General features: G+C 33.9%; 1 protein-coding gene across 2 annotated transcripts in view; it reads left to right on the top strand.

The window, feature by feature from the left end:
• The window catches only part of LOC106096304 (calbindin-32), an 81,697-nt gene extending 55,021 nt beyond the window's left edge, over window positions 1-26,676 (top strand). For both annotated transcript variants that reach the window (XM_013263987.2, XM_059370413.1), the window contains exons 5-11: window positions 623-709; window positions 934-1,074; window positions 5,963-6,018; window positions 7,509-7,554; window positions 21,057-21,113; window positions 25,645-25,716; window positions 25,899-26,676. In XM_013263987.2, coding sequence (XP_013119441.1) covers window positions 623-709; window positions 934-1,074; window positions 5,963-6,018; window positions 7,509-7,554; window positions 21,057-21,113; window positions 25,645-25,716; window positions 25,899-26,045 — 606 coding nt within the window. In that variant the 3' untranslated portion in view covers window positions 26,046-26,676. The remainder of the gene's footprint in view (window positions 1-622; window positions 710-933; window positions 1,075-5,962; window positions 6,019-7,508; window positions 7,555-21,056; window positions 21,114-25,644; window positions 25,717-25,898) is intronic.
• The last annotated feature ends 250 nt before the right edge of the window (window positions 26,677-26,926 follow it).

Here is a 26,926-nt window from a genome sequence, read left to right on the forward strand (position 1 = left end):
TTTGAGTTGAGTTAGGTTAGGTTCAAATTAAGTTTAAGATTAGGGTTAAATTAAGTTTAGGTTGAATTATGGTTACATTGAAGTTAGGATTAGGTAACGTTAGGTTATTTTTTTAAGTTAGGTTTCCGTTTGGTTTAGGTTAGATTAAGGTTAATGTTAGGTTTAGGCCAGGATATGTTTGATAATACTTAGTAAGATTTGGATTAATTTAGGCCATAATGTCTATAACAGACTCACTGAGACAATTTGTAGTTCTTTGTGGTACTAAACTAGCGACAGACAAAATTCTGTAGGGAGAATTAAACCTTCAACCCCTACACTGAAAGGCCGATCACGCTAGCATTTTAGCCATACAATTTTAAAAAAATTTTCTTAGAAGGCATATTTTCAAAAAAAAATTTTCCCACAAAATTTCAACTTAATGGCTTCAATGGTTAAAAAATTAAATTACCTATGTAATTTCCATTTCAGACACTTAAATCTTTGAGTCCATTTTCTCAAGCCTCTACTACTTGTCACAAATACAGCGTAACAGAAAATCCCATGATTTTAATTATATATTTTTTTTGATTGTACGCCATTTATGTAATTTTAACTATTTTGTTTTTCGTTGTACTTTCAGTTGGCCCAACTGCTGCCCATGGAAGAGAATTTCTTATTGTTATTCCGTTTTGACAATCCACTCGAATCCAGTGTAGAATTTATGAAGGTAAGTGCGTAAATCATAAACATTTGTTAGCTAAGAACAAAAATCACAGCCTAGCTTAAGGAGCTCAATGTATAATAAAATTGAAGCACTCTTTTGGGATTTTTTTGTCATTGGCCTTACAAAAAGACATGCATGACCATAATTTTATGTTGCTTTTCTTTGGGGAAATTTTCATGCTGATAAATACATGTTGTATGTATGTTTCTTATTTTGTTTCTTAACAGATTTGGCGTGAATATGATACAGACAATTCCGGCTATATTGAAGCAGATGAACTTAAAAATTTCCTACGTGATTTACTCAAAGAGGCCAAGAAAATAAATGATGTGTCTGAAGATAAATTAATTGAATACACAGATACCATGGTAAGTTAAGATAGCAAAATCATTCGAAATAAGAGAATTTGTTACTGTGAAGGGGCTGTGAATGAAGATGCTGATGATGATGACGACTGTGATGTCCTTGTTTATGTCGCCCTGGGTCCCAGGGGCCATTTTTGTTGAAATAATTCATCTTAGAAAGACATTTGTAATAATAAGTGTACGTTTGTGCCAAAACGTTTATCAACAAAGCCATAAAACATTTTGAAATGATTTCGACAGAAGAAACAGCCACATAAATTATACGACATCTTTCAGCCATTGCTGGTGAAGAAAACTTCTAATGGAAAATGTTTGTCTTTTTTTAAACAAAAGCTAGAAAAAGGTTGAAAATGTTGTAGAATGACACGAAACTATTTTCTCCCTACAATTTACAGCTAATCTATTGGTATTTTAATCCTATTGGCTATTAAGCCATCACCCTTGGTGTCAACAATGATGACTCATTGGCATTTAACCATGCAAGTTGCTTAGGAAACAATGTTTAATTTTAGTGTGTAGGCAATCCTTATGTGATTTAATCACGGCAAAATGAACTTATATTTCTCATACACATGAATGCATACAAATGCTTTCTTTAGTTTAATAATATTGACATTGAACTTTCTTATAATACGATATGTATGTATGTACTTGCATTTCATATGCAAACACACTTGATGAAATTGTGTGCTAACCACAAAAAAAACCATAAGCCTACTTTTAGGCGTATAATGGCACGGAAATAACATATTTTATATATTATAGCAGTTTGGCAAATAGCTAAGACCCATAAGAGGATTAATTGTTTGTTTTGTCATGTGGAAAATAGCTAAAAGCTCGTTGAAAATATAAGTGATGTGCATTTTGCAACAATTGAGCTGCAATTGGTGGGATGAGCGTTATTATCATCAAATTATAGTAATTATAATAATTATTCAAGTGAGTGAGTGGTTGCATAAATCATTTTCGCCAATGCGTGGGGCATTTTCTATTGAATCCCTAAAGTGTTGCCTGTTGTGCAGATGCTTAAACGTGGCACAGTGGAAAATAATATTTTTTATGGCAGCCACTGACACGGTTTTTAGTACACTGTGGAATATGATATTAAAAGAAAAACTTTAAATTCAGTTTTGAGTGCATAGCGCATAGTACTGTAGAAAAAATTGCCAACAGGTTCCGAAGGGCAGTTGAAATTTTAAAGATTGAATTTGTTTTTTAACATTTGGAGCAAAGAAAAATCATTGACCACAATATCACGATACACAGGTTAAAGAGTTTGAACATACAGTAATTCGACTGAAAGTTAATAAGCAATTAGGAACCGATGGGTTGCCTGATGAGATAATTATGTTCAAACGCAGTTTTTGGACAGTTGCATTGCAAAGAACTAACGTTGATGAAGGTATTTAGATATGTACCAAAATAAGGTAGAAATCCCAGTAACCCGATTAACGCACGCAACAATAAGGCAGGAGGAACCGATGAGTTGCCGCCTGAGAATTTCTAGTAACGATTTTGATTTATACGCTCCTGGAAAAAATTAAATGAAAAATCTTTGGGAGCGGTATTAGAGCTATACAATCTAGGCGAAAAATAACAAAGCAGCAGGAACCGATAAGCTAACTGGTGAGCTTTTTTTTTGTAAATATTACAGTTTTTGGACACACTGCATTAGGTAAAATATCTAAATTCCAGTGACAGACAATTCCAATTCCAAAATAAAGAAAAAGGTTTTGATAACGACATTGAGAGTATACAGACATGGCAGAATAAGGTGAAAGCAAGTAAAAGCGTGCTTAGTTCGGCCGGGCCGAATCTAGGGAATCCACCACCATGGATTCTGCTTAAAATTTTTACAAAATAAATGTTGTATAAATGTAAGGGATTGTAAGGACTCAAGTAGTCAAATCGGTAAATCGGTTTATATGGAAGCTATATTAGGTTATAGACCGATTTGCACCGTACTTGGTACAGTTATTGGAAGTCATAGCAGAACACTATCTGCAAAACTTGAGCCATATCGGAAAAAATTGCGGCTTCGTGGGAATCAAGGAGTCAAGTCGGAAGATCGGTTTATATGATCAATTCGGGAGATCGGTTTATATGGGAGCAATTCCAGGTTATAGACCGATTTGGACCGTACATGGCACAGTAACATAACAGAACGCTATCTACAAAATTTGAGCCAAATCGGACAAAAATTGCGTTTTCCAGGGGCCCAAGAAGTCAAATGGGGAGATCGGTTTATATGGGAGCTATATCTAACTCTGAATTGATATAGCCCGTTTGCAATCCCCATCGACCTACATGGATACTAAGTATCTATCCAAAATTTCAAGTTGCTACCTCTATCGTGATTTCGACAGACGGACGGACGGATATCGTTGGATCGATTCAGAATGACGAGACGATCAAGAATAAACTTTATGGGGTCTTAGACGAATATTTCGAGGTGTTACAAACGGAATGACTAGACTAATATACCCTCATCCTACGGTGGTGGGTATAATCACAGTAACGCTGCTGAAAGGCAGCAAGTGCCGATAGGTTACCGGATAGATAATTTGATGTCGGGATTTTGGGCAAATAGAATAAAAATCTCTGGCGACAGTGTTAATGGTACATCTGCCTGAAAAATCAAAAGCCACCATGAACCAACGAATTACCAGTTGAGCTACGGAAATTTAAATTTGCCCATGAACATTCCATCAAGGATTTTAAGCTCAATGATAAAAGGAAAAATTCTTACCGCCTTGCTTAAATAAAGGCTAGCTGCCAATAGTACAGCTGCAAAATATTAAGGCAATAGGAGCCGATGGGTTGCCATCTGTGCAATATAATATTAAATTTTCAATTTTGTACTCTACCAACAAGATAAGAAAACTTATTGGTAACGGTATCATGGGATTAAAGTCTAGCCATAATAAGGTTCCTATGGCAGTAACCTGAAATTCCAGCAACCCGATTTTAAGGCAGCAAGAGCCGATGGGTTGTCGGATGGATTAAAATCGGCTGAAAATTACAAAGTAGCAGAGGGTTTGGGCTGCCGTACTGTTTATTTGCAATTGGATTTGATTTTAGGACATATGGAATAGAACTCTTGGGCGCCATCCAAGATAGCAAACCGGACAGCGGTAGCCGGTAAATTGTCAGTTGTGCTTTTGAAATTGAACTTCGTCTAAATTTTAGTTCTCAGCTGACCAAATTTTAGAGCAGATATCGTCAATCAGGGCAAAATAAAGAAAAATCTTTGATGGCAATTCCGGTTTCCGGTTAAAGTTTAAAGATCGAGTAAAGAATTGGCTACACCACTTAGCAGGGATTAGCAATAGGAGCCGATGGTTTGCCACCTGAAATATTTAAGATCAAATAAAGTACTTTGCTCGAAGATTGATGATATGAAAGGTATACCGACTTTCTAAATACAATGGCGGCAGGATCCGATGGATTGCCTGCTGAGTTACTAAAGATTGAACTTCGGTTTTGTAGACATAGAAAATCAATTTTTTTTAATGTTGTTTTGACTGAAGTATAAAAACAGCCACCATGAACCGATTGCTTATCGGCTCAGATAAATCTGACTGGGATTCTGATTTTGGACATCTAAATTAAATACAAATTGCAAAATTGCCTATGAACATTCCATTAATGAACAGGGGCATACTTCTCACATATTGATGTGTTCTGTCCGATTCTAGTTTAAGTTCAATGATAAGGAGCCAGCATTTCTAGAACATTATTAAAAGACAGTGTTTCAAGGAATCTATTTCTTCATACGATCGTTTCATTTCATTAAGCATTTTTCTAAGCGTTAAGTTTCTTAATGCAATGTGTATTCATACAAATCACTGTGCTTGACACTTTATAAATCTACTCGGAATGGTGTCGCTTCTGTTTTTACACTTCTCTTAAGTTCCTTTTCAATGTCAATGTCACTATGTATGTATGATTTGTTGCGAAACGTGTACAACGTTTGGGAAAAAACCAAAATTGTTTTCGACACAAATTGAGCGTCGCCGACTTACATTTCAAGCCTTCGTTCATGCAGTTGGTTGTTCGAAAACACGCACCACAGAAATGCACACCCACTCATGCTTAGTTCAAGAGGGAAGAAAACATGGGCAACATGCAACCCACATTGTTGGCATACAAAAAGTAGAAACAAAAAAAAAGAAATAGTGCGTGTCAAATATTTGACTTGAACATACGATGCCAGTTGTTTTACCCGCTGTTCTGGAAATTGAAAGAATAAAGGACTGATTTCATATGCCAGTACACAACAAAGATATCGCGTAACAGAGGAATTTTAAGATCAAGAACTTTCCTTCTTTCTCATTACAGAGGGGTATTATGTTTTAATTTGGTTGCGTATTTTTCATATAAAGTTTGTGCCAAGAAAAAGAAGAAAAAAATTACTTTTTTTACAACAATCTAATTGCCAGCACTAACAACATACAAAAAAATCAAGTATGCAACAATTTGCTTTAATTAACAAGCCCTAAAGTATACAATATCTTATTTTGTTAAAAAAAAGATAACAAGTTTGCTGCCCCACCTACAAAAACCAACAGCCAAGAACTTTGTAAAAGGGCATAAAAAATAATTTTAATGAGTACAAGTTTTTGTTGTTTTATTAAGGGAAGGAAGCCGTAACAAAGACCAACTTTAGCAAGACCTTTACTTTTTTTGGTTCTTACATATTTACCTAAAAGTATGCTAATGAAATTTAAGCTTTATCACTCTTAATAAATTCCATATTTTATGATGTCCACAATTTTGCATAAATAATTGCATACATATGTACAAATATTTCGGTTGAAAATATTTTAGTGACCTGTTTTTCTTTCTCTCTTTTTTCTCTCTTCCTTGTTGTTTTTCCTCTGACTCTTAGCTCCAAGTTTTTGATGCCAATAAAGATGGACGTCTACAGCTATCGGAAATGGCCAAGTAAGTTTGAACAAATTTTAAGTTTCTTCATAAAGACATTCTTTTAATTTCGTCTGCCATTCGACACCGAAATGGAAGAAACTAATTACTAAGGAGAAAATTTGCATTGAAATTGATTGCCCTGTGGATTTTAGGTTTCAACATTTCCCCAATTAATTCAATGAATGTGAGTGAGGACTGGCAAATAATTTATATAAAAGTTTTATAAGAGGGAAGTTTTAGTGGCGAAAAACCTTGTTCAGCCAGAATGAATAAAAGTTAATTTTCAACAAGTCAAACCGTGCTAAGCTTGGCCGGGCTGAATCTTATATACCCTCCACCATGGATCGCATTTGTCAAGTTCTTTGGCCGATTTTGCTTTGAAGACAAATAAAAGATAATGGATAAGAATTCCTATGCTATTTATGCTATACCAAGTTATGAACCGATTTAGCGCCATACTTGGTTTGGCTGTTGGAGACCAAAGTGGAATTCATTGTGGAAAATTTTAGCCAAATCGGTTAAGAAACCCTTATTCAGCCAGGCTGAATTTCAGTTTACCTATAGAAAACCTTATTCAGCCAGGCTGAATTTCAGTTTTCCTATAGAAAACCTTATTCAGCCAGGCTGAATTTCAGTTTTCCTATAGAAAACCTTATTCAGCCAGGCTGAATTTCAGTTTTCCTATAGGAAACCTTATTCAGCCAGGCTGAATTTCAGTTTTCCTATAGAAAACCTTATTCAGCCAGGCTGAATTTCAGTTTTCCTATAGGAAACCTTATTCAGCCAGGCTGAATTTCAGTTTTCCTATAGGAAACCTTATTCAGCCAGGCTGAATTTCAGTTTTCCTATAGAAAACCTTATTCAGCCAGGCTGAATTTCAGTTTTCCTATAGAAAACCTTATTCAGCCAGGCTGAATTTCAGTTTTCCTATAGAAAACCTTATTCAGCCAGGCTGAATTTCAGTTTTCCTATAGAAAACCTTATTCAGCCAGGCTGAATTTCAGTTTTCCTATAGAAAACCTTATTCAGCCAGACTGAATTTCAGTTTTCCTATAGAAAACCTTATTCAGCCAGGCTGAATTTCAGTTTTCCTATAGAAAACCTTATTCAGCCAGGCTGAATTTCAGTTTTCCTATAGAAAACCTTATTCAGCCAGGCTGAATTTCAGTTTTCCTATAGAAAACCTTATTCAGCCAGGCTGAATTTCAGTTTTCCTATAGAAAACCTTATTCAGCCAGGCTGAATTTCAGTTTTCCTATAGAAAACCTTATTCAGCCAGGCTGAATTTCAGTTTTCCTATAGAAAACCTTATTCAGCCAGGCTGAATTTCAGTTTTCCTATAAAAAACCTTATTCAGCCAGGCTTAATTTCAGTTTTCCTTCATACTGGGGGGGCTAAACCTTTTTTTTAAATTTTCTACTTAAGTTAAAATTTCACCAAATTTCTTCTATTAATACATGTTTTGCTATTTTTTATTTATTATAATTTTTTTCCTTTAACTTTTGCAGATTACTTCCAGTTAAAGAGAACTTCCTGTGCCGTCAGGTGTTCAAGGTAATTAAAAATTTGTCCTTTTCATTAAATCACCTACCAAGACATGATAATTTAAAACTCGAAAATGTCTTATTCACTTCACACACATGGTCCCGTAACTATTTGTATAAGCAATGATTGAAAACTAATATTTGCATTTTAATTTAGAATAAATTATAAAATATTTGCACTTGATATTATGCTGCTACTCTCCTTAAGAAAACAAACAAATAAATGACAAAATAAACAAACTCTAAAAAAGACTAACAAAATTTAAGAAAAACCATACAAATATTTAAATATTTTTGTGTATGTTTATAATTTTATTAAAAAATGTTTGCTTTGGTTTTTTTTTGTGTTTGTATCTTATTTTGTTTAAAAGACTTTAAACATTTATTTAGAACATTTAGAAAACCTAGCATACTTTTAGGATGACAAAATGTTAGCAAAGCAAAGTTTACCTTTAGTACATGCAAACTAAGAGTGAATGTTAGAAATACAATTCAAGCAAAGTATCCCTCAAGACCCCCTTAAAAGTGTTTTAACCTTCACAGCATTTCATAAATTTTTACACATAATTTGATTTTCTGTTTTTTTGTTTGTTTTTTGCAATTATTTCAAATGGAATTGAGCTTAAGGCCTACACGAGTGTGCGGGTTTTCCTTTATATATTCATATTTGCCTCAAAGCTATTTCTCATAAACTCTCCGGCCTTGGTCAATTACTTAAAAGAGAATGATAAACAATCTCAGTCGTTTAGAATTTGGTCAAAACACGCTTAACCTTTGCCTTAGCTATTGTAGAAGCCAAGTGGTTAGAGTTGTTTTGCCAAAACAAAACATCAATTGTTGGTTGCCTTGTTTTTTGTTTTTGTTTAGTGACAAATATAAAATTTCCCTTTATTATCACCAAAAAAAAAAAAATCATTTATTTCCATGGGCATTCGAAGGCATTGATGTTATGAGTGCTTTGGGTTCCATAATAAAAGGCTTTTTAAATGAAGAAAAAACACATAAATACTCTGGCAAGAGTTCAAGGACACGTGTAAAGGTTACCTATTTGTTAAATGTACACACATGTTATGTGAGAGTAGGCTTCTATGTGTAAAATTTTATCCCATGCCTTCGCACAAGGTCATGGGCTGGGGTGTGTATGTGTGTGTGTAGCAGTAGCACCAAAGTATATTTTTACGCTAACGTAAACAACTTCTTTTGTTATGCTCCACTGTGTTATCCAATGAAAACGGTTCGTTGTAATTAATGGATACAAATGATAAATACATTACAAGGACCTTGTGGCAAAGAACAAAGAGAAAAACAAGAGATATTTTTTCCTTGAGCCAAGTTTGGGGCAACCACATAAATTATAGCTGGTAAAAGTTATGGTTTAATTTTCATAACTAAAAATTTGGCATGACACTGAGGATAAGGATAGAGTTAGGGTGTTAAGCTATAACGAAAACTAACAACCTTTTAGTTTTGGGTTAAATGTCTTTTATTAAAATTTCCTTTCACTCTTCAAAGAGAATAGTTGGTCAATGGTTTTGATGCTGTTACAAATTTAAGTTTTAATGATTTTCCACAACGATTACTGAAGTGTTTAGTAGGCCAAAAAGTCTAAACTGCATATCAAACTAAGCCAATGAAAGATTTGATTATCCTTGATGCCTTGAATATATGTGTGTATGTGTATACTGAACGCCTAACATAGTTATTATCGGATTTTAAAAGCTTCTGGGAATTAAGTTTTGCAAATTCTGAGGCACAGTGGTCTTGAAGACATTTTTCATAGAAAAAATATTTGAAAAAATTTTCTTTTGAAATAAAATTTTGGAAAATTTTTCTCTCGAAAAAATTTTCTTTTTAAATAAAATTTTGAAAAAACTTTCAGTTGAAATAAAATTTCAAGAAAATGTTCTTTTGTAATAAATTTATGAAAAGATATTCCTTAACAAAGTACATTTTGGAAAAGTTATCTTTACACTGAAAAAAAAAGTTGGCCCAAACATTAAGATTTTTCCTTATTCGTAGGATTTTGCCAATGAAAACTAGTCAAAGAACCAAAACTTGAAAATAACGATACTTGCTTTAAATTTAATTTTCCATGACCATCCATTTCAAATAATGATTGCTGATTGATTAAAATTCTACTTCATAGATGACTATGATTTTTTGGAAAATTTTTTTTTCAACTTTGCATCTTAACCTAATAAACTAAACATTTAAAGACGCTTCTATTTGCAAGGCTATTTGAAGTCTTTAACTACGGTTGTGGCCACCATGGAGCAGAGGTTAGCATGTCCGCCTATGACGCCTAACGCCTGGGTTAAAACCCAGCTGTGAACATCAGAAAAATTTTCAGCGGTGGTTATAGCAAATTTCAGCGAAATCGGACAATAATTACCCCTGTTATGGGTCCAAGACCTTAAATTGAGAGATTAGTTTGTATTGCAGTTATATCGAAATCTGTACCGATCTCAACCATACTGGGTACGAATATCGAGAAACCTTATTCAACTCATTGTGCCTAATATTTGCAAAACCTGAAATCCTTAAATCGGCAGATCGTAGTATATGGCAACTATATCCAAATATGGACCGATCTGGGCCATATTGAACCGGGATATCGAGGAGCCTAACACAACTCGCTATACAAAATTTATGCGAACTCGGACAATAAATGTGCCTTTTATGGGCCCTAGACCTTAAAAGGAGAGAACGGTCTATACGCAGCTATAACCAAATATGGACCGATCTTGGTCAAATTAGACAAGGATGTTAAGGTTCCTGACATAACTTACTGTCCCGAACTTCAGCGAAATCGATCAATAAATGCGCCTTTATAGACCGAGAGATCGGTCTATACTTACACAGCTGTTGAAAGTCATGACAAAACACTTCATGCAAAATTTCAGCCAAAGTCGTTTAGAAATACATCTTCTTTAGACATGAAACCTTAACATCTATTTGCTAAGCATAAACTCTAAACTATTAAAGACTCATTCTAAGATTGCAATAGCTATGTATTTTCAACCACTGTGCTCTGTGTGCTGATGTATTTGTTTGTTTCCGGTATTAAATTCCATATCATCAACCGGACACACAAAACCAGCACAAAAACCAATGGTCTCACACACAGACACCCACAACCACAGACATATTTAACCTCTTTCATGTGGGCCTTCACATACGCTCAGCTAGAAAAGGAAATGGATACCCCCAGCTATGTGTGGTAATAATTTTTGGGTAAAAGTAGGGATTCAGTTTGCTTTATTGTTGTCATGCCTGCTGTTGGTGATGGGGCGGTGGTCACTTCTTTCATACCTCGTTCATTTCGTTTGGTTAGGTTTTGGTTCTTTGTTTTTTTTCTACTTTTTGGTTGCTTGCCAGTATGAAACTAGGAGCATGGGGGATGTGGTTTTGCTCAAAACAAAGACATGAAATTTATAAGGCCATTTCTGCTAGGCCATATTCTCTGGGCTTTCTATACAATCATATCCGTTTCCAGTTCCATCCACAAGACCATAAGTACATGGTCCTTATCCGTTTGTAATTGTCATCGGAGCACAAGTCAAATGTACCGACAAATGGCAATATGTCGGAGATTTGTTGCAAAGTAGCAACATTTGAAATGTTTCCGAATCATGATGATGAGGGCACAGCAACGATAAGACTAGACGAATGACTAGAAATAGCTATGGCTGAGTAATGAATGGGCAGGCAGGAAGGGGAATGCCTTCCCAAAGAGGGAAAACAGCTGAGCTTCTGCTCTTAAGCGTATGAAAATGGTATTAATAAAATATGCTCTTGTGGTAATCATGCCAAATAAACTTTTCATGATTAGGAAGCCTTGATTTTAAACAACAATCAACTTTAATAGAAATGGCTGAGATAAAGAGGAAGTAATTTCGAATAACTTTGAGATAATAAAGAAACTTTGAGGTTTAAAATAAATTGTTATCAAAAAGGATTTGCCATCAAATGGCAATGAAAGAGGCCGTGATCTTTGACTTGAGAATATGTTGTAAGGTTTGCATACATAGCGTAGCATAAAGAATGAAAGGGTAGATGTTACAAAAATACCAATCTTTTCTGATGAATGTTGCGTCCTGGATTTTTCTTTTCAAAATTGTCCTAAATAAAGGAAACCCTATTGTTTAACAGTTTACTCTGACACTAACGGTACCAATTCAATAAAATGTTTTCCAAAGCATATATTCTAATAATATTTTCTGCTCATCCAAAATTTCTATTAATTTTTCTTAAAATTAAAAACTAAAAACAATTAAGGATATTCTTTTTAAAAGATAAATATTTTCTAATAATTTTTTCTAAAAAGACAAAATTTCAAAAAAAAATTAATTGACATAATTTTAAAGGAATTTGTCTAAAAAAAATTTGTTTTTAGAAATATTTTCTGAGGAAAAAAGTCAATGAAACTTTGTCTAAGGACAAAATTGTAATAAAATTTCATTGACATTTTGTTTTTGTATATATTTTTATTGAAATTTTGTCTTTAGCCAAATTTTGCATTCAGAAAAATTTTCTAAAAAATAAAATTTGAAATTACAAAAAATATTTCTAAAATCGAAACCAGGATATACAAGAGATTCTTACCTACATTCGTTACACCGTATGGAAGGTTATTATTAAGAAATTTGCTTTTAGGCATATTAAAGCCATTTTTATTGCTTTAGGTTTTCTTTTAAATTTTTTGTTTGCTTAAACTTTATTTGTAAAAAGTATAAAATGCCCCAAATATAAGTACTAATAAACAAAATTTACATATTTATAATTTTATCTCTCTCTTCTTTCCCTCCATTTCCCCCCTCACCTTCATTTCTGTCACACGAACACACACAAACCATAAAATGCAAATGCAAAAAATCCCCCTAAATTCAAAACGAAAATGCTTCAATCCTTAAACAATAAACGAATAATTTAATAACAAACAAAAAACAACTTTGTTGCACGTTTTCATTTCTTTTGGAAAAAAAATCTATTTAAATTCGCATTCTATAAATTTTCTTCTATGCCTTGATCTCGACAACTAATTATAACAAACAAAAAAAAAATATATTAACAATGGATTGCAACAATAACAACCATGCCTCATAAATAAAATCACGCACTCGAATCACTAACGTATGTTCGCTTCACAAACCACCAACATCAACACCACCACCACCATCAATCACCATCAAAACAACAACAACAACATCAATTAATTAACAACAACAATATAAACACCATGCAAATACTTGAAACAAACAACAACAACAAAACGAATTTTGTCTATGAACATGAAAAACAATAACAAAATAAACATAGGAAGGTATTGAAGTAAGTACCTCGTCTAGCACACTTTCTTTTGTTTTCTTGCAGCCTACATTTTTGTTTTTGTTTTTCGTTTAACAATTTGCGTAAAGAAAAAAAAAAATAAAAAGCCATAGGTACAACAACATCATTAAATGTTTAACATTCCATGTTACAATGTTGTGTTAATTGTTAAATTATTTAATTAATTTGTTTTTCTTTTTTGTGGCGCCCACAATTACAATATAACTAAAGTGTTTTGTGATTGGTGTGATAGAATTTTAAATGTTTATAAAATGGATTTTATTATGCTGAGGTTTTACTTTCTTTCTTTAAGTGTAAAAAATTGAAACATATTTAAGTTTATATATTATTTAAGTATGAGTGAAATAATAGATTTTCATATATGTGTTTAGGCTAAAAAGGGCTGCTCACTATTGTAAATGACTACAAAACTATTGTGAATGACAACATAACAGCGGCTGTTTAGTATTGTTTGTTCGCTATTGTGAATGACAACATAACAGCGGCTGTTTAATATTGTGAATGACTATGCAACAGCTGTTACAAAAGACGATTATATTTATGTTGTTGCCAAAAAACTCACACACAAACAAAATAAATAAGAAAATTTTTACTAAAGAACTTTGTGTGACTATTTGGAAAATGTAAAATAAGTTCAAAATATTCAAAATTCTAGCTCACCAATCCAAGTCCCCTTAATAAATGTTCACCTGCCAAGCAATCATGATTTTTTAAGTTGTTGTTACATAAAATTTGCATAAGAAATAAAACAAAAAAAAAAAAACAAATACTATATCAACTATATATGTTAACACACAATTAAGTGCTTTTTTTAAGTTGAACTCTAAAGAAAATAAAATATACCGACCACCTACCAAATATTTTATACAAAAGGGTATAACAAAAACAGCAACCACATTAAACAAAAACTCCCATATTACTACTCAAACAAAAAGCATATCTAACAAAATTCGCATCCTCTTCATATGTAAATGAAAGAGAAAACTTTATTTTATTTACGAGTTCTTGGAGTTGCATGAAGAAGAAGCATGTTTTAGCATGTAGTAGAGACATTTTTATATTTAAGCATTACTTAAGAATTCCCCCCTTATCCTAGAATGAAAATCCCATATATATTCCTTGTTTCCTAGGTTTTAAACATCTTTAAAACTTTTATTAATGTTTAAATACTTGAATGTGATGAGCCCCATAAAGAAGAAGCATATTAGCAAGCATTCGGACGAAAGCAATTCGTTGGAGCCATAAAAATTGTATTTTTTAATATGGTGATCTAGTCAGACACCCATACACAGACGTATGTTTATATGTGTGCACTACTAATTGACAAAAAATAAAGACTGAGAGAGAAAGAGAGATAAAAAGAGCATCCAAGCATAACTGATTAAATGCAGGCTTTGTGCATGGGCCTTTTGATATGGCTAAGGCAAGTGAGGTAAAGGGGCGATAAAGGATTACAAAATTGCATTTAAGTGATTTAAATGGCAGTGCAAAGGGTCAGGCATGGTGCTTCCATGAGTAAATGGCAGGGATGGAGAAGTTAGTTGTTGTAGGCATAAGATTAACGGTAATCCTCACATTTAAGGTGTGTTAATGATAGACCAGCAAAGAAAAATATTGTGAAATACTTTAACCCTCAAGCGACTATCTTAACAATAAAATTATTCATTAACAATAATATTAACAAATCCTTAGAAAAAGGGCAAAAGGAATTTGTAATCTTTTTAGAAAACAGGGCCAAGATGACAGCTTCAGTGGGTAGTTTTACGGTTAACATTTTCCCCCAAGGTAATGAAAGTATTAGGATTAGTATTTTTGACAGTGTTTTCAAAAAAAAAAAAAAAATAATAATAATAATAAGGAAAAGTAACAAATTAAACAAGTAAGAGCGTAAGTTCGGCCTCGACGAATCTTATATATCCTCAACCATGGATCGCATTTGTCGAGTTCTTTACGCGGAATCTCTTTTTAGGCAAACAATCGATTTAGACCATATTGGACACAAACGTTGAAAGTCTTAGGAGAAGCCGTTGTACAAAATTTCAGCCAAATCGGATGAGAATTGCGCCTTTTAGATGTTCAAGAAGTCAAGATCTCAGATCCATTTATATGGCAGCTATATCAGGTTATGCACCGATTTGCACCATACTTAATACAGTTGTTAGAAGTCATAATAAAACACCTCATGCAAAATTTCAGCGAAATCGGATGAGAATTGCGCCCTCTAGCGGCTCAAGAAGTCAAGACCCCAGATCGGTTTATGTGGCAGCTATACCAGCTTTTAGACCGATTTGAACCATACATAGCACAATTGTTGAAAGTGATACCAAAACACCTGCTAAAAGCTGAAGAAGTCAAGACCCAAGATCGGTTTCAGGTTATGAACCGGTCTAAACCATACTTAGCAAAGTTATTGGAAACGATACCAAAACACCACGAATCGAACGAGAATTGCGCCCTGTAGAAGCTCTAGAAGCTCAAGAAGTCAAGACCCAAGATCGATTTACATGGCAGCTATATCAAAACATGGACCGATCTAAATGGGCTAACCATTTAGAATCCCAATCGACCTACACTAATAAAAAGTATTTAAGCAAAATTTCAGTCAAATCGGATAATAATTTCGGCTTTTAGGAGCACACGAAATGAAGTCGAAGGATCTATTTATACGTAAACTATATCCAAATCTGAGCCCATATGGCCCATTTCCAATAGTAAGTATTTATGAAAAATTTTAGGTTAGATTAGGTTGAAAAGTGGGTGCGAATATAATCTGCATACACCTAAGCCAATAATCGGCTTCTGTGCGTTCTAAATACCTAAAAAAAGTAACCTCGAGAAAGAAAATCTAAAAAAGTAATCTGACAAGCCTCTAAGTTGGTTCATGTCTGGTATTGTGTCCCCACCCAAGTGCCGGTAACTGTAAGCCGCAGAAACACAGGCAGAAGACAGGTAATGACGTAGGAAATGCTGTTCCCCACATGCGCTATACATGCTATCACTTGCCGCACAGATTTTGCATAAGCGATCTCGTATTCGTATGTGTCCCTTTATGAAAGCAATAGCTATAATGACCTCCTTCTTACTTCCCTTCAGTAATAGACTCGTCTTTTCGCGATCTGGATACCCCCCATAGGATTTTCGCTTTTCCACAGTGTTGCTTGAGCACAGTGTTGCTTGAGCGACAGTGCTTGAGCGACCAGAAAGGCTTCGGGTTAACCAAGTTTATTAACGGCAGTCCTCTGGCCTTCACCACCAAATCGTCTGCCCTTTAATTTCCCCTTACTCCGTTATGGCCCGGCACCCAAACGATGCGGATTTCGCCATCCTCAGAGAAGGCGTTAATCTCCTTCTTACACTGCAAGACTGTTCGTGACCTTACCGTCCTTGTTGTTCTCTGAACCTGTTGTATGGTCTTTACGTTGCCCTTTTTCTCCATCGCAGCCCACTAAACAACTGAGGCGTAAGTAAGTATAGGTCTAATTACGCTCCTGTAGATCCAGTAGACTATCCTCGGATTCAGGCCCCATTGGGAGCCTACAGCCCGTCTACATAGTGCTCAACATCTGTGCATCTTCTCAGTACGCTCCTAAATGTGACACTTCCAACTCAGTTTCCTATCCAAGATCACACCTAAATATTTAACCTTGTCAGATATCGAAATCGTCTTATTGAGGAAACGTGGTGCATTAAATTGGCACACCTTCGTCTTCCTCGTGAACAGGCATATTTCAGTCTTCTATGGGTTAACATTGAGACCTCTGCGTCTAGCCCGGTCATATGCCATATGTAACAGCTAAATATCTTTATTTTTAAGGCAGTAGTGTGATTAGCACAGCCAGACGAACGGTTGGGCATGGCTGAATCGTCTTATAATTTTACAACTATCAAGAATGAATGTACCGCTATACTTTAGTGGCAAATTTTTCTTGTAATTTGCGAAGAAAAAAAATATAAAATTTGTCATAGTTTTTACCTTTTTGCAAGTCCTAACACTATTTTTAGATGAACTTGAGAACTTTTTAGCATTCCATCCCTGCAGCTCTACCTTAACACAGTAACTATTTCGCTGTCTATATTTCCCTCTCTTTTTTATCGTCTCTCTGTACATGTATGGCAACACTTAAAAAATGGCAAGTTATTTCATAGTTTTGGCACGTAATTTAATATTTTTCATTATTATTTTTGACAAGCTATGGCATGGAAGAAACTCTAAAATCTGCCATACAAACGAAGTTGCCCTCAACACGTTTTGGTTGGTTATAAATTATAATGAGTTAGAGGTCTTGCAATGATTACATGTTCATTTGCAGAGATTCATGATATAATCAAAAAGAAAAAGAGAGATAGAGATTGAGAGAGAGTGAGAGAGATTTATGAACAACTTCTATAACCTTTACAGTTCTTTAATTAACAGCTTTTAATATTAGATAATCCATAAATATAAATCACCTGCTGTTGCTGCTAATGCAACTTAAATCAGGTTTAATCTTCACACAAAAATCTTTAATCTACAAACTAAAGTGATTAGTGTTACATTTTACCCTTAAATGTTGAATACTGACAATAATAGATCATTCGTAAAATCAATTTAGATTGTGGCCTGGAGATAAATCCAAAATCCATTTGGTAGCTGTCGCTTATAAGCAAACGCCTTCTCTATAGCTCCCCTCTCTATCTATCTCTCTCCCGCTGCCACTCTCACAGTAATTTAATTAGTAACGAAATGGCGTCAACATTTTATATGGCATGTCCTAATTTGTTCTTCTCGACACACACATATATGCACACACACTTAAACAAAAATCACCATGAGTAGTATAAACACATAGTTATGCGTATATGTAGTTGACTGTGCTGGACACATAATATGGCCCATGTCATTGCAATAGCAATTATTACACTCTGCTATCTAAATGTCATCAAATCTGAGTACTTTTTTTTTTCTTAGAGCTGTGGGGTAAAACCCTCATTCTCTCTCTCTCTCTCTCTGTCTCTTTCAAACGGTATTGAGTTCAGAATGTTCGTTTGAATATAATTAAAAATTCATATGATCCATTATGCGACTATAAGCGGATACGAATACATTTGCTTTAAGTGACATTTAATGTCAAATTTAAATAATCAAAAATTGAGTGGCATGATTTAAATAAAAAATTTAATAATGATAATAATTAATGAAAATTCAATAACCAACAATTTCCATAAATTTTCTTATAAAAATTATAAAAATAAATATTGACAAAATTTACATCTTTAAATCTTTAAACAAAAAATGTATAAAAACCATTGCCTTTTTTATGAACCATATAATACCCTACACCTCCGAGTCTACCAACAACTTTTAATTAATTAGTTAATTAATAGAACCTATATAAAAATCTCAGACTTAAATTTTGTATACTTTCTGATATGCCGAAAAAAAAGATGTTTTGGGAATAGGACCCAAATTCTAGTTACCGCAGTTTTGAAGGCGTTAAAATAATAATAAAAATACATACGGAAGCTACATATAAATCTGGACCAACTTTGATGAAACTTAAGCACATATATGGGAGTCAAATAGAACACCTCATGCGAAATTTTGTATAAGTCAGGCCTAGAGTTGGGTTTCTACCGGGTTAATACCCAACGCTTAGGTATTTATTGGGCAAATACCCAATAAATAAATTTTTTGGGTATATATAATTTTGCAGATATCTTGGGTATAAAAAAATTTTCCAAACAATCTTTGATGATTTCGTATTCTTTGTATATAAACCTGACCTTCTGATCTCATAAAGTCGGACTTTAGTTTTATTTAGCCGTTATATAGACCGATCTCCAATAAATTGGTATTTTTTTCATCTGATTTCGATGAAATCTGGCACAGTGAGTTCTGGTAGACCCATAACCATTTCTGTGTAGTACAGTTCAGATCGGACTATATCTGGATATAACTGCCATTAGACCGACCACCTGATCTCCCGATATAAGGAGGCCATAAAAGATACATTTATTGTCTGAATTCGATGAAATTTGGCACAGTGTGTACCCACTACCCATTCCTGTCAAATGTGATACAGATCGGACCATATTTGGATATAGCTGCCATATATACCAATCTCCCTGACAGCAGTGCCTCGCACTCAACCTCAAGGTCTTCTCAGGTATCTGAACGGAAACCTCTTCCATTCCTTCCAGGTTTCCTATCGTCGCCTCGATTACACCGCGATGGTATGACCTGCTCCGATCCTTTATGCAAATTACAAATTTTGCCCATGAACATTCCACTAAGGAACTGGGGCAAGCTTCTCTTCTTTGGGTTAACGTTGAGACTCCTAGGTCTAGCCTAGACGTATGCCATCTGCAGGACCCTTTCGGCCCTTCCGCATAGGTGGTTCGGATCCTTACTTTTTCGAAATATTATAACATCGTCTGCATAGCAGACGGGTTCAAATTCCTCCTCAGTCAGCATCCGTAATAGGTCATTTATGGTGTTCACACATAGGAGTGCCGTGCCCCGTGCCACTTTCTCCCTTATATTCATATCATGGGACCCCCAAATTATCCATCTGTTCATTAGCATATTGTTTGTCCAGTCTCTCCACCCGGTACTGGTCTAAGGATTGTATCAATGTGTCTGTCCGCACAGTGTTAAAAGCCCCCTTAATGTCAATGCATATCGCCAGTCTTTATGACTTGGCATCGGAGGATTCTTCTATTTTATGAACAACCACGTACTGCCAACGCACTGCCCACCGACATACCTTTGACATGGACATGCTTTTTGTACTCTTTATCATGGTATCCACAATGCGTTCCATGGTTTTGAGTAGAGATGACGTAAGGCTTATAGGTCTGTAGACCTTTTGGTGTCATATAACTTGCCTTGCCTATGAACATTAACGTCAGATTTTTTCAACAATTTTTATGGAATTTTGTAGGAAACGAAATTTTGACAAAATTGTCCATAAAAATTCAACAAAATTTTCTTTGAAATTTAATTTTAAAAAATTTAATATGCAAAATATTCTGAAAATTTTTTTGTAACATACTAAAATTTGGAAATTTTTTTTTGGCACTACTCTTTAATCGAAATATGTGATTTTTATCAACAATTTTGTCGAAAATTAAGCAAATTCCGAACAAATTTTTTATAAAATTATATTTTTAAATTTATGAAAATTATATTTTCGACGAAATTTTCTATGAAAATTAAATATCGACAAAAAAAAATTGTCCCAAATATGATTTTTTCTCTCTGTAATTCGAAATCATTTGCGTGTGCATTTTTTCGAGTTTCATTGAAAAATCATTGATTTTTGAGATTTATTACCCATATCTGTACCCAATATTTTCTTGCTTCTCAGTTGGAGGTTTTCAAATGTGTTCATGGTTTACAGCAAATGGAACACGTAATGCTTAAAGTGTCAAATGCAAATAAATTATATGAAAAAGCCAAAAAACAAAGAGAAAAATGTAACACCAGCTGCAGAATATAAAACCAAATGAGGGTTTTTTTTTCACAGTTTTTCAGTACACCACACTGTGTACATGTGTGTGTGTGTGGTTGAAGGTGGCAAGGTACAGACAGGTATGCCATATAGATAATCTCAAAACAAAAATTCGCATTAGAAACAAAGTTTGGTAAAAGGACAAGCAGCAAAAGCATATTAGTTCAAAGTTCAAGGACAATTAGACGACAGGACTAGCGCATAGTGGGAGGGAGTGTAAATGCAATATGGAATATATATTGAATTTTATCACTTATAAATAGAAGAAGCATGTGGTTTATATGGGGTACATTAAAACATTGACTCACCGATTTTATGGCTCCATCTGAAAAAAGCAAAAAAAAAATAATTTTACTATGAGTGTTTTTTGTAAATTTTATAATATTTGTAATATTTCTAACAATACAAAGAACTTTATTAACTTACTCCCCTTGACTGTCCCTAGTCCCCCTTCCCCCAATTAATATACCATTATATTTATTTATATGGTTTTATTTTCCATATGAATTTTTTTTTTTTAATAAAAGTTTTCTTCTTAATTTATAATTTGCTAACTTGTTTCCTGAGCAAAGGCGAAACAAGCAGTTATCATTAAATGTTATTTCTTTCCATATTTCTGATGTATTTTTTGTCTCTCTTTGTGTTTTTTTTTTCATGCTACCATACACAGGGTGCAGCCAGGTTGACAAAGGAGGATATTGAAAAAGTTTTTTCTCTTTATGACAGAGTAAGTCAAAGTTGTTGAACTGTTATTTACATTTGCGTGTTTTTTACGTCATGCGTTTTAATAAAAAAAAAACTAGAAAAACGAAAATAAAGGTGATTTAGTTGAACTGCGGAAAAAAAAACCAACACATTTTCCAGCTCATCCCTCGTGAGTAGGAAAAAAGTTTCTAAGACCATTATCCCCCCTTAAGTAGAAAATAAGTTTAGAAGTTTTTAAAATCTACTGTTGTTTGTGAAATAGTTGCACCTTATGCAACATAATCACCAACATATTTCAAAAAGTTTTCGAACATGCAAGAAAAACAAAGTCGGTGAGAATGAGAAAAGCTAAGTGTGGGAAATGGAAAATATGTTGAGAATATTTCAAATAAATGTTTTGAAACGAAATACTTTATGCATTAACAAAGATGCATTCAATTTAATTTTTTGGTTTCAAGTGAGAGATGCACAATGGGTTGAAAATACTTTGAACTTTTTAACTCACAGCTCGAATGTTTGAAACTATTTTTTAATTTAAAACTGATTAAACAAAAATTCTTTTAACAAATCTCTTTTTTTATATTCTTGAATAAATGTTTAATTTTTAAAAGTTTTCATTTTAATTGCCATACTAATATGAATACTCATTGTGTATTGATGCGTATGATTCACACCAATTTGGTAGTAGCAACCACTCATACGCTCTGATGTACGCTTACGTTTCTTGGAAACTCTTTATTAAAATATAATTGATTTTGCTTACAAATCTCATTTGACAAACAAACACTCTATGCAAATTGAATTTCCTCACAATTTTCTATGCAACTCTTATGTCGATGAGATTTTCTCTGAAATTCAAATTTTGAAAATAATTTCATTAAACATAAAACTTCGGAGAAATGTTCCACAAAAATCAACTCGATAATCATTGCATTTCCTTTATTTCGTTCTTGGGGGAGGGGAATTTGAATGGAACTTTTTATGAAATTTTACACACATATCGGAATGTCATAAAAAATATATCATATCTCGGGAATTTGGTTTATATGAGAGCTATATCAGGTTATGAACCGATTTGGAGCATATAAGACACCTATGTTGAAGGTCATAGGTGGTCTAAGGTGGCTCCTTAGCTTTTTTCAGCAACCATCTTCCCCTTCAGTGATGTCTGTGGCGTCGTTTTAAAAGTCATAGTGAAGACTCTGTAGTCGTGCGCGCTTCCTTAGTAGATATTCCGTCTCTCTCCATAGGATACTGTATAGAGTCTCCGTTGAGAGAGTGGTGGCTTAATCTTCCCGGAGTACTTGAAAGCGAGGAGCTCTTTTTCAGCGTTGTCGCAGCTCTTCGGGGAACCTGCTTTCTTTTCTGTGAAATCATTGTGCAATTCGGGCAAGACTTGGGCCCTATTTTGCTCAAGAAAGAAAATTGGGATAATGGTTTATAGAAGAGCTACATCAGGTTATGAAGCGATTTGGACCATTAAAGGCACCTATGTTGAAGTTCATAGGAGAAGTCGTTGTGCACAATTTCAGACCAATCAAAGAAGAACTGTACCCTCTAGGAGCTCCGGAAGTGCAATCGGAAGATCGGTTTATATGGGAGCTATATCATGTTTTAAAACGATCCAGACCATACTTAGCAAGTAAATATATTGAAACTCAAAGGAGAAGTCAATGTGCAAAATAATTACGCCATCGAGAGCTACAACTGGTTTTGAAGCGATCCGGACCATACTTGGCACATCTATTGAGTGTCATAAAAAACGATATTTTAGCCAAATCGGATAAGAATTGCCGTATCTTGACGGTCAAGAAGTCAAGATCCGAGATCGGTTTATATGGCAGCTGTATGAAAACATGCACCGATTTCGCCCATTTATAATCCCAAGCAAAGTAAATATTTAAAATAAAATTGGGAATGAGAGGCACTCATTAATGACGATTGTTCAGATTAAAACATATTTTTTTTATTTTGGCTGAAGTGGTGGCACAAGAGGCCTATCATATCATAAACCATTTAATTTCGACTTAACAACTCATTACATTTCAATTAAAACATTATCTTACAACGAATTGGCCCAAAAACATGATTACAGTCCTTAGCATTGAGAGCATAATACAAACATGTACAGTCAATCAATAAAGTTTACGTACACATGTGTCTAGCAAATAAAATGGCTGAGTTCCCACCATTAATACGAACATATTTAATTTTTTTGGCTCTGAACTTCAATGGAATATATGTCATTACCGTTTTTCATGATGTCAAATTCATGAGAGGGTAGAAAAACAAAAAAATTATCGGAAATTCATATCAAAAAATTTTAACGTACATTAAGAAGCATATGATAAATTTGTAGAAACTAAAAAAATTTCACATGACTTTTGTATATGTTGGGTCCTCCTTTAGATGTCGCAATTGTTCCCAACGTCGATTCACTCTTTAACCAGCACTTGAATGTCGATTTTCCCTGCATAGGCTCACTCTTCTCATAAAGTAGGTTTTAGGCCTTCTTTAGATGAAATCTTGTGTTTTTATACCCACCACCGAAGAATGGGGGTATAGCCATTTTGTCATTCCGTTTTCAACACATCGAAATATCTGTTTCCGACCCTATAAAGTATTTATATTCTTGATCATCCTAAAAATCTTAGACGATCTTGCCATGTCCGTCCGTCTGTTTGTTGAAATCACGCTACAGTCTTTAAAAATAGAGACATTGAGCTGAAATTTGGCACAGATTCTTTTTTTGTCCATAAGAAGGTTAAGTTCGAAGATGGGCTATATCGGACTATATCTTGATATAGCCCCCATACTGACCGATCCGCCGATTTAGGGTCTTAGGCCCATAAAAGCCACATTTATTATCGGATTTTGCTGAAATTTGGGATAGTGAGTTATATTGGGCCCTTCGACATTCTTCTTCAATTTGGCCCAGATCGGTCCAGATTTGGACGTAGCTGCAATATAGACCGATCTCTCGATTTAAGGTCTTGAGTCCATAAAAGGCTCATTTACTGTCCGATTTCGCCGAAATTTGGAAAAGTGAGTTGTGTTAGGCCCTTAGACATTCTTCTTTAATTTAGCCCAGATCGGTCAAGACTTGGATATAGCTGCCCTATAAACCGATCTCTCGATATAAGGTTTTGGGTCCATACAAGGCGCATTTATTGTCCGCTTTCGCCGAAAATTGGAAAAGTAAATTGTGTTAGGCTCTTCGACAACTTTCTACAATTTGGCCCATATCGGTTCAGATTTGGACATAGCTGTCATATAAACCGATCTCTCGATATAAGGTTTTGGGTCCTTACAAGGCGCATTTATTGCCCGAATTCGCCAAAATTTGGGACAATGAGTTATGTTAGGCCCTTAGACATCCTTCTTCAATTTGGTCCAGATCGGTCCAGATTCCGATATAGCTGCTATATAGACCGATCTCTCGGTATAAGGTTTTGGGCCCATACAAGTCGCATTTATTGTCCGATTTCACCGAAACTTGGGACAGCGAGTTGTGTTAGGTCCTTCGACATACCTCTTCAATTTGGCCCAGATCGGTTCAGATTTGGATATAGCTGCCATATAGACCGATTTCTCGTGTCGTATATGGATCAGTTCGGTCTATATTTGGATATGGCAACCAAAAAGACCAATATTTTGTTCTACAAAATTGAACAATGACTTGTACTTATTAGACCTCTTAATATCCGTGTCAAATTCGGTCCAAATCGAACCATATTTCGATAAAGCTGCTATGGGGGCATAAATTATGCATTTATCAGCGGATAATGACGAAAAGTAGTTTACATATATAAACGAGGTGGTGGGTATCCAAAGTTCGGCCCGGCCTAACTTAACGCCCTTTTACTTGTTTCTTTTGAATACATATTAGGGAGCAAATTTGAGTGATATCTGAACTTTGGTTATACGTATTGGCTAGATGATTTAGCAAAGTAGAAAGAGTCATATTAAGAAATTTTACATCATGAGTATTTTTAGCTGGACTTTTTTATTGGATAAACAAAGTGTACGTAAACTTATTTTATTGACTGTATGTATAGTCAAAGTATAATGGCTTAATAAATTCAAAGAATGCTACATTTTTAGGGTTTTATTTTCTCATTTTTCTCGTTGACTGAAAGAGAAAATTGATTCCCAAGTATAATAAAATATTTCCCTAAGCCATAATATAAGCATTGAAGAAACACACAACAAAACACAAGTAAAAGATATGGACCATAATCATTATCATCATCGTTATGATTGTTATCATCAGCCATACTCAGCGAAATAATCAATATGCATAATGTGATTTTTATCACAAACTGATGATTGGATATACTGTATTCCCTTTCCCTTGTTTTCTTTTTTCTATAAGCAAAGATGAAAGAAAAGGAAAAAAAGGCTCCGAACAAACCATGACATATTTATTTTAACATCAATGTCGTTGCCAGTATCTTTAACGAAATCAAATTATATTTCTATCGAAAACAGATGCTAATTCCCTTTTTTGCATATTTTCTTGGTTTCCTTTCTGTGCATTTCATGCTCTAAAGGATAATAGCGGCTCAATTGAAAATGAAGAACTCAAAGGATTCCTTAAAGATTTATTGGAGCTGGTGAAGAAGGTAAGCAATAACAAAGTTTGCTGACTTCCAAAAAAACAAAATGGTACATTGTGTTTGCGACATTTCGTCCTTAGGGGAAAATATATTTCCCAAAAAAGAAATCATTTAACCATGAAATAAAATATACAAATGATATTTTTTTGTTTTAATATCTGTGTGGGGTTTTTGTCTAACCATTTTAGGATGACTATGATGCTCAGGACCTGAAGGCTTTTGAGGAAACCATTTTACGCGGTGTAGGCTATGACAAGGATGGCAAGATTTCTCGCAAAGAATTAACCATGATTTTGTTAACCTTGGCCAAAATGCCACCAGAGGATGAGCAGTAAATGCAGTAAAGCCCAAACAAAAAGCCAAATACAGCAGTGATTAAAGGAAAAACTGGCCCAATTATAACAAAACACTGCTAACCATATTTAAAACATAATTTTAATTAAAAATACATTTTTTTTTAAATTTTGGTGGCCACTAAAAACATTTTGGCGTATGACAGAAGCAACAACAAACAATATACTCAACTACTTTAAAATCCCCAAAAAATTTTTAGGTAAGCAACAACAAAGAAAATCCCAAAATATATATACAAAAACAAATTACTTTGAAGTTATATTCCATTAAGGAACATATTAATTAATAAAAAAAATAACAAATCTATAGTATAATTAAAGAATTAAAAAAATAAAATCGTAAAGCCCTTACGACATCGTGTACTTATAGCAAATATTATAAAAATCAAGGTTTGATTTTTTTTTGTTAATTTTTTTATTAATAATAATTTTATTGTTTAGAAAACGAATAAGAAGATGAATTTTTGAAATAATTGTATGCATGCAATATGCATAGAGCTGAAAGTTAGCTACGTAACATAAAATAAAAATAAAAATAATTTTGAATATTTATGTGGAATTTGCCATTTTTTTATTATATAAGGCGTAACAAAAACAATAACAACTGGAAAAATACAAAAAAAAACATTCAAACCACTCAAACCATATAAACGAATTAAAGCAAAATCAACGATTTTATTATTATGTTAAATTTTAAGATATACATTACATATTTTTGTTGCTTTTGTGGAATTTTTTAGATATTTTTTTTATAAATTTAGAAAAAAAATACAGAATTTTTTGATAAAAAAATGAATTAATGAAAATTTTGAGAAACGAAATTTGGGCTCAAAAGCCCAGTGTGCATATTAGGGGTTGGTATA

Source organism: Stomoxys calcitrans, chromosome 5 (assembly GCF_963082655.1).
Source record: "Stomoxys calcitrans chromosome 5, idStoCalc2.1, whole genome shotgun sequence".
Taxonomy (NCBI): Eukaryota; Metazoa; Arthropoda; class Insecta; order Diptera; family Muscidae; genus Stomoxys; species Stomoxys calcitrans.